At 35.1% G+C, this 14917-nt stretch overlaps 1 protein-coding gene across 1 annotated transcript; it reads right to left on the minus strand.

The window, feature by feature from the left end:
• Positions 1-4243: 4243 nt before the first annotated feature.
• Positions 4244-14917, minus strand: LOC128231870 (40S ribosomal protein S16). The gene is made up of 6 exons (XM_052945116.1): positions 14843-14917; positions 14381-14428; positions 14092-14193; positions 13565-13661; positions 4894-4941; positions 4244-4427 (listed from the first exon to the last, which is right to left on the minus strand). Exons 2-6 carry the CDS (start codon positions 14426-14428, stop codon positions 4282-4284), a joined length of 441 nt encoding a protein of 146 aa, XP_052801076.1. The 5' UTR covers positions 14843-14917; the 3' UTR covers positions 4244-4281.

Consider the following 14917-nt stretch of genomic DNA (forward strand, 5'->3'; position numbering starts at 1 on the left):
CAAAGCATGGACACCATAGAGAATGTAATGCGAGTGATTCAAGAGCCATTACTCTGAATAGACTGGGCTAGATTGCTTGCTGTAAACCTAGGTATTCTGCCCATACACATATTTTTTTTATTGTCAAAGTTTGATGATGTTGTAAAAGAGGCTCAACAAGTTACAGCTCGGACAACTAAGGCTTCCACAAGAGTGAAGAACACCCCTGCACGACGCTTGGAGATAGGAGTGATTTATTAGTTCGAAAATTCACAAATCAATCTGCCAGTCAGTGGATTGTTACCTATGTCAAACTTTGACCTGTTTTTGTCTGCAAATTCTAAGTTAAAAAGAAGACATAACTACATAAACATTGTGGTTTGTAATCAATGTCCAACTTGACCTATATTTATCAATGTTAAACTTGAAAAAAAAACTCGTCAACACTCAAGAGTTATTGTCGGGACACCATGTTTGGCAAATTTTAAGTTACCGTCGTTGAAAATGGACATAATACTTTAAGCAAGAGCACCAACTGTTGCAAAATATGCCTGTCCTATTTTAAGGACGTCAAGATGGGTGACAATTTGTTGTACATTTTAAAGACAGTGGGCATTGTAAACAGTTTTTGCCAATCAAGGGTAACAACTCTCTTCAATTAAAGAGTGATAACTCTGGATTGACTCAAGTGATAAGGCTGGTTATCAAATCTATCAAAGATATTATGCCCATACACATTCTGTCCCAAATTTTGTTGATAATTGTGAATTTTTCTGAATCTATTGATTGGACAAGACCAACTTGAGATAACTTTAACAGCAAATCAAACAACATGGCTGGTTATTGCTCTTGATATTATGCCATACACATACTGACCGAATTTGTTGATAATTGGACAAACGCTTCTCAAGTTATTGATCAGACAACATACTGGATGCTGCCTGCCTGTAGGCTTGAGGTCAAACTTGAATGTGCAGTAACTCTTCCATGAGTGTTTGCCCTACACCTTCCTTTTGGCAAATTCCAAGTTAAAAGGAGCAATAACTGTCTGAAATTACTGGTTTGACCAATGTAAAACTTGACCTGTATTTAATGATGTTAAATGTGTACCATTGTTTTTTTTGAAACCTTTCACAAATTATGGTCTGGACAAGACCGACTGACCAGCTTATACACCAATCGCCAAACTGTTTGGTGGGGGTATAGGGTCTCGCTGGCCCTCTTGTTGTTAAGCCCTCCTGTGTATTGCCAGCATTTAAAATATGCTATAAGAACAAGTTCTGGGGATGGCTAAAAGAATAATTATATTGAAGCATTTCGCCGTTATCTTTGGTAGTCTTAATGGCATCAGTCATGTTAGTCATGGAAAACGTCACAATAACAGCCAGCATGCAACACATGTTGTTCTTTGTCCATCAGCCCCAGATTGGGTTTCTGGGTTGGGGAAATTTTGCAACCTCTGACGCAATACGTTTGTACATGCAAGAATCGGGTCTTCATTACGAACGTCTCAATGGTCAAGTGCCTGTCAATAGCAATAAAAAAATCAAATTTAAAAGTGAATAAGAATCGCGATGTGTATTTAATGAATGGCAGAAGAGATTCAGTTTCAACTGTAGCAGTGACCTTTATCCTAGGGGTCCCAAACACAATCCCATCAAAGTCCTCCATAAAGACATCTAGTTTGGTCACAGTATGTCAACCATAACTAAAGTTATTCAGTACCAAACAGTAATCTATTTTTAGTAATAGTGACCTTGACCCTAGGGGGCCAAAAGGCAATCCAATGAAAGCTCTGCATAAACTTTTCCTATATACCAAGTTTGGTCACACTATGTCAGCCCTTAATTGAGTTATTGAGAACTAGCCATATTTCTATTTTTAGCAACAGTGACCTAGACCATAACTCTCGGGCCCAAAACACAATCTCAGGAAAGGTCTCAATAAACTCTTCCTGTATTCCAAGTTTGGTCACAATATGTAGACCCTTACTTATTATTATACAAGTTATTCAATACCAACCATTTTTCTATTAATAGTAACTTTGACCTTGACCTTGATCATAGGGGCTTCATACGCATTCCCATGAAATGTCTCCATAAACTCATCGTATACACCAAGTTTGATCACTTTATGTCAAACCTAGCTAAAATTATTTGATACATAAGGTAACTTTGAAGCTGCTCTCCAATCAGCCCGCCGGAACAATGACGCATGTTATTTTAATAAATTGTTTTTCCTTTATGAAAACCTGGTTAAGAATATAAAAATGTGCCTGTCAAAAGAAATTAAACAGATTTTTTTTTTTTAAAATCAATGGCCATAATTTGTATTCGGGGTTAAAATGGAGTTATGTGACCTTATTGTAAGATGGTCTGACATCATTAATTGTGCGAAGTATTAACTGCATTGAATGAAGGCTATAGAAGGTTTTTTTTATCAAAATCCCAACTTGCCTTAAAACTTTAACCTGCCCTCAATCATTAACCTAAGTTTATAAGTCATTCAGGGGCCATTACTTTTATTAAGGATAATATATAGTTATGTAACCTCTTTGTGTGATGGTCCTGAACAACTGTGTGAAGTCCATTGAATGAAGGTTATAGAAGTTATTGATAAATATCCCAACTTGCCCTTAAACTTTAATCCAAGTTCCATAGTCAATCAGGGGCCATAACTTGTATAAAATATTTTTTGGAGTTATCTAACCTCATAATGTGATGGCCCTGAACAACTGTGTGAAGTATTAAGTGAAATGAATGAAGGGTATTGAAGTTATAAGTGAAAATCCCAACTTGCCCTCAAACTTTCTATGTTCCCAAGTCAATCAGGGGCCATTACTGGAATTAAGGATAATATGGAGTTATGTAACCTCATTGTGTGATGGTCCTGCACAACTGTGTGAAGTATTAAGTCAATTGAATGAAGGGTATAGAAGTTATTAATAAATATCCCAACCTGCCCTAAAACTTCCATAGTCAATCAGGAGCCATAATTTGTATAAAGGTTAATATGGACTCATCTAACCTCATAATACGATGGCCCTGATCAACTATGTGGAGTATTAAGTGAATTGAATGAGAGGTATTGAAGTTATCGAGTGAAAATCCCAACTTGCCCTAAAACTTGAACCGGACACCAATGCCAGGGCGAGTAGTAAAGCCCTCCTTATTCTTCGAATAGCTGAGCTAATAACAAGGATGACAATGTGAATTATACTAACATGCAAGTCTTTGGGTTAAGAAGTCATTGGTTAAATAACCTGTCCATACGTATCTCTCTTCATGCCTTTAATAATGGTAGAGAAAGCTTTGCACAAATTTTCGACTTGTGACAATGGGTTAAACACCGGTACATAATCACACTTTGCCGTCAACTAACAAAACACGCATTCAAGCTTGTCTGGACTGTAAAGAAACAGTGACCTTGACCACATGGTGCTAGATGCATAAAGGAGTTTCACTTTGGTCGTTATTGTCATTGTCGACAACCACGGTTCTTTCTTCTATTACACTTTATACATACCATGGGACAATTGACCGACAAAATTTTGTTTTAATGAGTTTGCATAAGGCAGGAAAGAACTCTTCCTCCAACGAATTCCCATGTTACAATCAAATATTTTTCAATAATATAGGGTCTGTAGCCTCTGTGACCTTGTGGTCTGGACTACTGCCAAATAGTATTGTATTGAGAAGACGGACCCGGTTCAACTTCGGCAATCGCCAGAATGTTTTCAACCATCTAGCATCTGGTACTTTGCAGAACCAATGAAACTGCCTCATTAATTATTCATGATTACAAGATTTTCCTAGCCTAGTTGCCCACGGTACACAACGAAGGATACCATAGTGTGTATCATGGTAATTTGACAATGTTTTTTTCTGTTCCTGTCTTTGTAGTCATTTGTTTCTGCCCCCAAGTCCTCAACCATTGGGATTTTTAAGTTGTTTTTTCCCATAACAATGAGATGTGCATGGTTTTTTTCTACATTTATTCAACAAGTGTTCAATGTTAGATATTTTACAGGAATTGGTTATTAGGCATGCTTTTTACAGATTGATTGGTTTTGTGTTAATGACTCCTGAATGTATGTATAAATGCATGTGATTTCCCATGAAGATATGAACCAGAAGTATACCTTGTAGATGCTACACACAGTTTACAGGCAAAAAAATGGCGAATATTCAAAGTTGCTTGAATACAAGGTATATTAATCCAACCAACTTAAAAGAATTCTAAGGTGATCAAAATCAAACAAGTCTCGACTTTTTTTCTTTAATAAGACAGCATACAGATAAATTAACGGTATGATTTCTGGAATCTTGCTCTGGCACCTGGACCTCCGAACTTCTTGGGCTCACAGCGTCTGGGGTCGGCAACGAGCAGGCTTTTGTCATAGCCAACCAGAAGGTCCTTGATCTCCTTCTTTGAGGCCTCATCTACGTCTGGAAAGCAAACATTTAATTTTCTTTAAGTTGGTTGGAATGATATTTCTTGTACAAAATGACCATTTATTTTGATACTGTACTGTTGATTGGATTTGTGCAACATCATTTAGCCAATAGTATCGGCATTACAATTATTTGCTACTTTTATACAAACATTATTGTCAATAACAAACTCTAAAAAAGTATGCTCAGTTGCAGAAGAGTTTACTAGTTTTTCATTGTGTTGAATAATTAATGAAATGTAAAAGGATTGATCACATTGTTTTCGTGACGTCACGAGGACATGCATGCCAATTCCATAAAGTAGGCTAAATTGAGTGTGCTCAAGAAAATCATGTTCATTCCCTATTCAGAAGATAGGCACTCTTAGTTAATGCCTATAATACAGCAATATAAAATACAAGTTTGATTTCAGAATAATTTTATCACTTAATAGGTTAACACAGAACAAGGGGTAACTTACATTTCTGGTAGTAAGCAACCAGTGACTTGGAGATGGCTTGTCTGATAGCTGAAAAATAAAAATGAAAGTGTAAAATGCTTTTTACTGATAAATTTTGAAAGTTTAAATACCTAGTACATCAACATAGAGCAGCAGTGGATTCACATTCCTCTGAAATGCTTGTTGCATGTCTAGTAATTCTTCACAAACAGAATTTATTACAATTTTAAAGTGATACTCGTATTTATAATCAATATAACAAACACATTTTGAGTGATAAACCTTGAACTACTAACTTAATAAGGCATTTATGGAAAATATTAATTACTTATCGTGTATTTAATAGCTAACAACGCATAAATATTTAATGACTGGTGTGTTAATAAAGATTTAAAGGGATCAAAGATTGTCTCATTAGGTAAAAAGACTGTGTTTTCTGCACCTGTCCTTCAAATTAAACTTGGTATTCATTATAAGAACTTCATAGAAACCATTGTTTTCAATATTTAGTCCTTTTTGACAAATTAAAAAATTGAATAAATTGTGGTACTGCTTATTTGGGAGTAAAAGTGCATCTTTAATTATTAATTCATCATTAAAAATTAACTTGTTCATATTTTCATTGACATAAACCAAAATAAACCCCAGAACACTTCAGAGCGCTGTGAGAGTATAATCAGCTACATCTCATAAGCAGAACTGGAAAAGTAATATCATCATATGTGCGCACTTTTGGTTTGTTAAGCTCATCCATGATAGGGAAGTTGGCTGACTATTTGTCTGTGTTAAAATCAGACACTTCAAAAATTGAACACTTCAGAGCGCTGTGAGAGTATAATCAGCTACATCTCATAAGCAGAACTGGAATATCAGTATCATCATGTGTGTTCAAAGTCACACAAGACAAACACTCTATACCTCTGAAATATATCAGTATTTGTTCCAATTCTCCAATTCACTTAAACATCATAGCCCAAGAGAATACATAATAATCAATGTGATAAAATGAACTCTTATAAAATTTATGTATATACAAATACAGCATACCTCAGAGCACTGTGAAAGTATAATCAAGCACGAATTTTTTGTTAAGGAATGGAAAGCTCAAATATCAATACATAAAAACTGTTTGAGGCTTAAATTTAGGTGAAAGAATAAGCCGTATTGGAAATGATAAAGAAATAGCATCAACAATAAAATTATTTGGTCATTCGGAGAAACACTTGATCATTGTTTTAGGTCTTGCTACTTGAGATATAAATAAATACCATGTTTTAATTAAAACACACCTCAGAGCGCTGTGAGAAGTTTAATCATGATCTACTCATAAGCAGAACTGGAATATCAGTATCATCATGTGTGTGCATGTCTAATATTAGGGTTAAAAATGTATATGTCTATTTTGATTTCCCTTGAATACTGATTTTGACAACAACAATATTTCATCTCAAACTTGGTATAATGTGGGATTGTAAGAGCTGTTCTGCACACCTGGAGGTTCCTTGCAGTCTTTTTATCCATCATTATCTCAAATGTAAAGCATCTTGAACTATTTGAACTTTTTAAGTTCAGTTTAACATTCACAAATTAAATATGTACTCGGTCTGCCTAAGGCTACCCCCCTTGACTACTGGCAAAACGATTGAGACAACTTGATAAAACCCAGAGGGAACCCTGGAAGGAAATAAGGAAAGTTCATGTTTTGTGAAAATGCACACTTCAGAGCGCTGTGAGAGTATAATCAGCTACATCTCATAAGCAGAACTGGAAAAGTAATATCATCATGTGTGTGCAATCGAGGTTTATTAAGCTCATCCTAGGTTGATGTTTTTTCTTAACAGGAGAGTCTCCTTTTCATTATCTTAACAGTCAAGCATCTTTAACTACTATAAACTTTTTGAATGCAGTTTAACAGTTGCATATTAAATATGTATTCTGCCTGTCTTGTACAACCCCCTTGACTCCTGGGGAAAAAAATTGCGACAACTTTACAAAACCCAGAGGGAACCCTGGAAGGGAATAAGGAAAATCATGTTTTGTCAAAATGCACACTTCAGAGCGCTGTGAGAGTATAATCAGCTACATCTCATAAGCAGAACTGGAAAAGTAATATCATCATATGTGCGCAACTTTGGTTTATTATGCTCATCCATGATAGGAAAGTTGGCCGACAATTTGTCTGTGTTAAAATGCACACTTCAGAGCGCTGTGAGAGTATAATCAGCTACATCTCATAAGCAGAACTGGAAAAGAAATATCATCATGTGTGCAAGTGTCTTTTATCATGCTCAGTATAGATGGATTCATCATTTTTGAAAGAATAGTACCTGAGTCACATCAGAAAAGTATCACCCACAGCATATGTTTACAAGAATTTACCTCAGCAAATGTAGAAAAATCACTGAACTCCCTGACTGTATACAGAGAACCGCGTTTAAGATTTTGTGTGTCAAAGATAAAAAGAATATTGTGTACTCAAACATATTTATTGTTCTCCTGACAAATCACTTTAAATGCAATATGGCTATTTAAAAAAATCAAACTGCATGCCTAAGAGCACTGTGAGAAGTTTTAACATGAACTAATCATAAGCAGAACTGGAATATCAGTATCATCAAGAGTGTGCTAATGTGTTTATTAAACTTACTAAATTTGTTCATGACAAAATCTTTCAATATTTTAGAAGATATGAAGTCACTTTAAGGACTCTTGCTAATTTTTTATATTCAGAAGTTATCACCACAGAAAATACAATTAATCACAAAAACTCATTGCCATAGAAATCGGTTAATGAGTTATTTTTCGTCACAGGTGATTTTACATAGATCCTACCAGCCCAGAAAACTAACAGGCTAACAAAATTATCAAAAGTAAAGATATTTTTAATCAATTTTTATCATACTGTATTTGCTTGAGTAATGTAGGAAACAGGATGAGATTTGTCGGTGTAAGAAAGCACACTTCAGAGCGCTGTGAGAGTATAATCAGCTACATCTCATAAGCAGAACTGGAAAAGTAATATCATCAGGCCAAATAAAAAAAATGTCTTGTTTCTGGTCACCCGACCGACCCTACTTTTTACCCCCCGACCGTTTTTTTTTTATAGCGTAAAGACCGTTTTTTATAATTAGCGTAAAGTGAGCCGGGATTCCCGGTCCCGGCGCCGAAGAGTAAACCGCGCTATCCGACAGTAATATTATATTCGTGACGTGTTTTTTATACGGCCGTGTCGAAGATGGCTGGCCCTGCGCAGACGACGTCTGTTACGCATTTGATAGCCATAAAACTAGACAAATGTTCGCACTTCGACGGTTGTAGTGTCATTAAAGTTGCCCATTCGCAAACAACAATAAAAAGTATTTTCATCGATTTACATGGCGAGCGAGAAAAAGTCCGACTTGAAGCTAAATGTTCGGTAAGTTGTATGGTTGTTTAGATATCGTAAAAGGGCCATCGTAAAACAAATAATGCCTCGACCGAGAATGACAGTTTTGGCACCGACATTTTCGTAATTCAAAGACTATCTATACACATATACAAGGTTTATTTGAATCGGACGAATTAAGGCAAAATAATGCCGACGAAGCGTGAATCATTATGCTGAGTGAATGGATTTAAATACTTCGTCTCTCTCAAATACCGAACGTCATATTAAAACGTTTCATTTTTGGACCTTCGTTTTTAATGTTTTAAAGGATTAAAATTAATTTTCTGTATGAAGAACCATTGACATTACACTTAGTTAGGTGCCCGATACTATAATTAAAGCAGATAGAAGAATGAAGGGGCGATCTCTTATCTGGGTTATTTGATCAGTTTGCTTTTAATAAATAAAGTAGGAACTGTGGTCATTTAGATAAAAAGAGCTCCAGATATAAAACATATTTTGTGTTTTCATGATAAATATTTTCTTTGTGTATCCATCAAATCCTATCTTGAAACACCCAGCTTTTTGAGGCAATACTAGTCCTGCTCACATAGAAGATAGGGTTTGCTGGATAAATATAAAAGAGATTTATGTGAAGCTCTGCATATATTTATTTTTTTACAGACCGATGTACGGCCAGATTCTGAATTATTCGAGATTGATCCAGAACTAACAATTGGTGACCTATACTATTTCATTCCAAAGGTTTGAATAAAAAAAAAAAACACCTACCTACCGACCCTGTTTTTTTTGAGGCATGTGACCAGAAACAAGACATTTTTTTTTTTTGGCCTCATATGTGCGCAACAATGGTTTATTAAGCTCATCCCTGATTGGAAAGTTCGCTGACTATTTGTTGGTGTAAGAAAGCACACTTCAGAGCGCTGTGAGAGTATAATCAGCTTCATCTCATAAGCAGAACTGGAAAAGTTATATCATCATATGTGCGCAACAATGGTTTATTAAGCTCATCCATGATAGGAAAGTTGGCCGACTATTTGTCTGTGTTAAAATACACACTTCAGAGCGCTGTGAGAGTATAATCAGCTACATCTCATAAGCAGAACTGGAAAAGTAATATCATCATGTGTGCGCACTTTTGGTTTATTAAGCTCATTCATGATAGGAAAGTTGGCTGACTATTTGTCTGTGTTAAAATACACACTTCAGAGCGCTGTGAGAGTATAATCAGCTACATCTCATAAGCAGAACTGGAAAAGTAATATCATCATATGTGCGCACTTTTGGTTTATTAAGCTCATCCCTGATTGGAAAGTTGGCTGACTATTTGTCTGTGTAAGAAAGCACACTTCAGAGCGCTGTGAGAGTATAATCAGCTACATCTCATAAGCAGAACTGGAAAAGTAATATCATCATATGTGCGCACTTTTGGTTTATTAAGCTCATTCATGATAGGAAAGTTGGCTGACTATTTGTCTGTGTAAGAAAGCACACTTCAGAGCGCTGTGAGAGTATAATCAGCTACATCTCATAAGCAGAACTGGAAAAGTAATATCATCATATGTGCGCACTTTTGGTTTATTAAGCTCCTGGTTTGTTTCATCATCTTATATGACAGGAGGGTACCGAATCACATCAGAAAATTGTCACCAACAGCATTATGTTTGCAAGAATTTACCTAGGAAAATGTAGAATAATCACTTGACCCCCTGCCTGCATATAAAGAACTTGCTCCTTGAGTTTGAGTTTCATCCAAGATGACAAGAATAGTGTGTTCTCATACATATTTCATGTTGTTCTGATATAACTTCATATGTAATTGGGTAGTTGAAATAATAATGTTATTGACACACCTCAGAGCGCTGTGAGAAGTTTAATCATGAACTACTCATAAGCAGAACTGGAATATCAGTATCATCAGGAGTGTGCTAATGTTTTCATTGAACTTACTAAATTCGTCCATGACTAAATATTTCAATATTTTACAAGATATGAAATAACAATAAGGACTCCTGCCATATTCTTAATATTTAATAGTTATCACCTCAGAAAATACAATTAATCACAAAAACTCATTGCCATAGAAGTCGGTTAATGAGTTATTTTTCGTCACAGGTGATTTTTACATAGATCCTACCAGTCCAGAAAAATGACATGCTAACAAAATTATCAAAAGTAAAGAAATTTTTAATCAATTTTTATCAATCTGTATTTGCTTGAGTAATTGTAGGAAACAGGATGAGATTAGTCCATGTAAGAAAGCACACCTCAGAGCGCTGTGCGAGTATAATCAGCTACATCTCATAAGCAGAACTGGAAAAGTAATATCATCATATGTGCACAACAATGGTTTATTAAGCTCATCCATGATAGGAAAGTTGGCTGACTATTTGTCCATGTTAAAATACACACTTCAGAGCGCTGTGAGAGTATAATCAGCTACATCTCATAAGCAGAACTGGAAAAGTAATATCATCATATGTGCGCAATTTTGGTTTATTAAGCTACTGGCTTGTTTCATCATCTTATATGACAGGAGGGTACCGAATCACATCAGAAAATTGTCACCAACAGCATATGTTTGCAAGAATTTACCTAGGAAAATGTAGAATAATCACTTGACCCCCTGCCTGCATATAAAGAACTTGCTCCTTGAGTTTGAGTTTCATCCAAGATGACAGGAATAGTGTGTTCTCATACATATTTCATGTTGTTCTGATATAACTTCATATGTAATTGGGTAGTTGAAATAATAATGTTATTGACACACCTCAGAGCGCTGTGAGAAGTTTAATCATGAACTACTCATAAGCAGAACTGGAATATCAGTATCATCAGGAGTGTGCTTATGTTTTCATTGAACTTACTAAATTTGTCCATGAGGCCTAAAAAAAAATTGTTTGGTTAGGGTTACATCCTTAAAAAAAAAGGGGGAGGGTAGGTAGGCTTTTTTTTTTTTTTTTTTTTTTTATTAGGTTTTATATAAGAAAATAATTTTCATCATTGGAGAATGGTGTTAAAGCTATCTTCTGTATAAGCATTTAAGGTTTAAACTTAATATTAAAAAGCAATTTAAAAAAAAACGAGATTTTTTTTTATTTTATTTTTTATAATTTAAAAAAAAAAAATTCAAACTGACTATAAAAACGGTAGGGTCGGCGCCTATTCCGTAGGTAGGGTCGGGTAACCCGAACCAAATGTATTTTTTTTTTAGGCCTGACTAAATATTTCAATATTTTACAAGATATGAAATAAAAATAAAGACTCCTGCCATATTTTTAATATTTAATAAATATCACCCCAGAAAATACAATTAATCACAAAAACTCATTGTCATAGAAGTCGGTTAATGAGTTATTTTTCTTCACAGGTGATTTTTACATAGACACTACTAGCCCAGGAAACTGACCAGCTCACAAAGTAACCACACAATTTCAACATTATCGAAAGTGCAGAAGATTTTTTAATCAATTTTTACTACCTGGTATACTGTATTTATTGAATATTTGTTGAAAACTAGATTCATATCTGTGTTAAAAGCACACCTCAGAGCGCTGTGAGAGTATAATCAGCTACATCTCATAAGCAGAACTGGAAAAGTAATATCATCATATGTGCGCAATTGTGTTTTTCAAGCTCATCCTTATCCATGACAGGAAAGTTAGCTGATTATTTATCTGTGTTAAAAGCACACTTCAGAGCGCTGTGAGAGTATAATCAGCTACATCTCATAAGCAGAACTGGAAAAGTAATATCATCATATAACTTTTTTGAGTGAGGGAGTTTTTCAAGCTTCGTTGTCATCTTTCTTGACAGGAGGGTACCCGAGCCACAACCGGAAAATGTCGCCCAATGCATATTTTAACAAGTATTTACCTCATAAAAAGTAAAATAATCACTCAACATCCCCCTCCCCTCACCCCACATATGCAAGAGTTCAGCCAAGATGACAAGAACATTGTGTACTCAAACATAAATAATGGTGTTCAGATACAACTTTAGAAGCAATTTTTGTATTTGAAACATATAATTTATGGCATCAGCATGCCTCAGAGCGCTGTGAAAAGTTTAACCATAAACTAATCATAAGCAGAACTGGAATATCAGTATCATCAGGAGTGTGCTAATGTTTCCATTTAACTTGTATTAGTTTTTGACAAAATACTACTTTAAAAAATAAATAGACAGCACAATAATGATGCCTGCAATTTTTTATATTCAGAGGTTATCACCTCAGAAAATACAATTAATCACAAAAACTCACAGGTGATTTTTACACAGACCATACCAGCCAAGGAAACTGACCTGCCAACTATTTCCACATTATTGTAGTGTGGATTTCGGAATGTGGTAGTTTATCAACAAAGGTGACAAAGGTTATTGTCAAGTCAAAAATATTTTATGTTGTAGTTTAAATGCAACTGGCCAGTTTAAACAACTTATTTAAAGGGCACACCTCAGAGCGCTGTGAGAAGTTTAATCATGAACTACTCATAAGCAGAACTGGATTATCAGTATCATCAGGAGTGTGCTATATACAGAGAGCCAACAAAACTGCATTAATGCTAAAGAAACTGGGACAATGTCCTGTCAAGTTTAAACAATAATAATAATTTCATTATTAGATATTTCTCACATAATAACAGCAAATGAAATTTGCACAGGCCCCATATATTTAGCCTCGTCACGACTGTAGGGATATACTTATTTTTCATGACTGATAAAATATAGCAATGTATAATTTTGCCTTGTTAAATTATTTATTATCTATCAGGGCTTTTTCACCCAAAATTGTGAAGAGGCCTAGCCTTTTCATTTTGGGAAATTTAAACGCGTGAAATTCTGCAAATTGGGAAAATGCGTAAATGTCTCAAAATGGGAAATTGATAACAATATAATTTTATGGACTAATTGGTCCTCGATTAATGTTTAAATTATACAGCATTCTTCTTATGTCAACTTAAAAGATAAAAAGAATAATTTGCTCAAACTGAATAAATTTTTATTGTAAATTTTTTAAGTAAGATCTTCCTTTTTGGGAAAAATATCTGGGAATTGTGAATTTTTTTTCTAGAAATTGGGAAAATATGCCATTTTTCCCAATTGTGAAGTAGCCTAATTTCAGCCCCTAGCAAAGAAGGTGAAAAAGCCCTGTCTATGCCTACAATAAACATTTCTATTTAATCAACTTCAAAAGTGTTGTTTACCTACTCATGCAAAAACAGGAACACCTTTTTGGATTTTAAAACCAGCTCTCTCTCTGAAACTTGCAGAGCAACCCAGTGTGATCAAAAAAATATTTACCATAGATCTGTGCAACATGACCACCTCCGCGCACACGCACTCGGATGTCAACACCAGCAAACTTCTCTTTGCCTAGCAAAAGCATGGGCTCCTGGAGCTGCAGAAAATTAGCATGAGTCTTAACAGCTATTAATGTTCCCTTGAAATACTAATCTACAAATGGCCAAGCCTCTGGGGTAAATTGCTTTCCATTATAATAAGGCACACTTTTTCAAGTCATAATCATACAGAGGTTTATACTGTACAGCATCTGCAAATGATTAGCAAGTCAATATATTTTGCTGTCTTTTTAAAAGTTTGTGACTTATTTTGATAACTTACACAGCAATGCAAAACTTTGTATTTATTTAATCAAAGTATAGTCCTTAGTTTATTTATTACTTTAAATAAGCCTTGGATTAAGTTTTTTTCAGGCATTGGTTTCTTTCTTATATTAATCTTGCAACATTTGTAATACTAATCTACAGATGCTCAAGGTTTGAAGTTTGATATTTCTATGCCATGAACCTGATACAAGTAACAGTTACCTTGTATCTGAGAATTTCTGGCTCCATCTGCTCAATAGGACGGCCATTGATCTTGACGAGTCCCTTGCCGCGCTTGCAGTGGGCAACTGCAGTGGCTGTCTTCTACAGAGAAAAGACAAGAAGTTATTTTTAGGTAGAAACATAATATTCATCAGGATCAATATTTAAAAAAGCAAAAACATAAAATTACATTGATGAATTTAACTTGCTATAATGCTAAGCCTCCTTTCAGGTACCAATATTTATCCTTTCACCAAAACACAGGCCTTCATTCAGAACCCATAATTACCTTACGCCCAAACACTTGGACAGCTTGAATTGCTCCCTTCTGAGGCATCTAAAATTTAAAAAAATAATTGAAATTGGTGGTGTCCTCTTCAATGGTATAGAACATTTTCTCAGTGACAGGGTTTTTGGCAGACCATAGGAAGTAAAAACACTGCTTACAATTTGGTTGAACATTTGATATATAGATTATACCATTTGGTTGTGGATGGCTTCTGCACTGTTATCTACTGAATTTTGTCCTATTCAATAGCACGCGTTTTCTAACTATTGACAGTCAATTTCAATTCGCGAAAACATGTGACTTCCAAGTATTTTCTATTAAATTTTCCTTTCCATACAGCTCCTTGTGTACATATAATAATGGCATCACCAAAACAGGGATAATATACTGCGCAGCGAAGTCAAGAAATAAGGTGTTAATGGTATGACGATGAAACAGTAATCGTTTCTTATGTTTCTTTACCTTTACCCCAGTGGCTACTTGTGAAAGGAAGTGGAAAGGGGTTTACATGTGCAAAGGCATGGGTTGGTACGGAAA

The sequence above is a fragment of the Mya arenaria genome, chromosome 4 (genome assembly GCF_026914265.1).
Source record: "Mya arenaria isolate MELC-2E11 chromosome 4, ASM2691426v1".
Lineage (NCBI taxonomy): Eukaryota > Metazoa > Mollusca > Bivalvia > Myida > Myidae > Mya > Mya arenaria.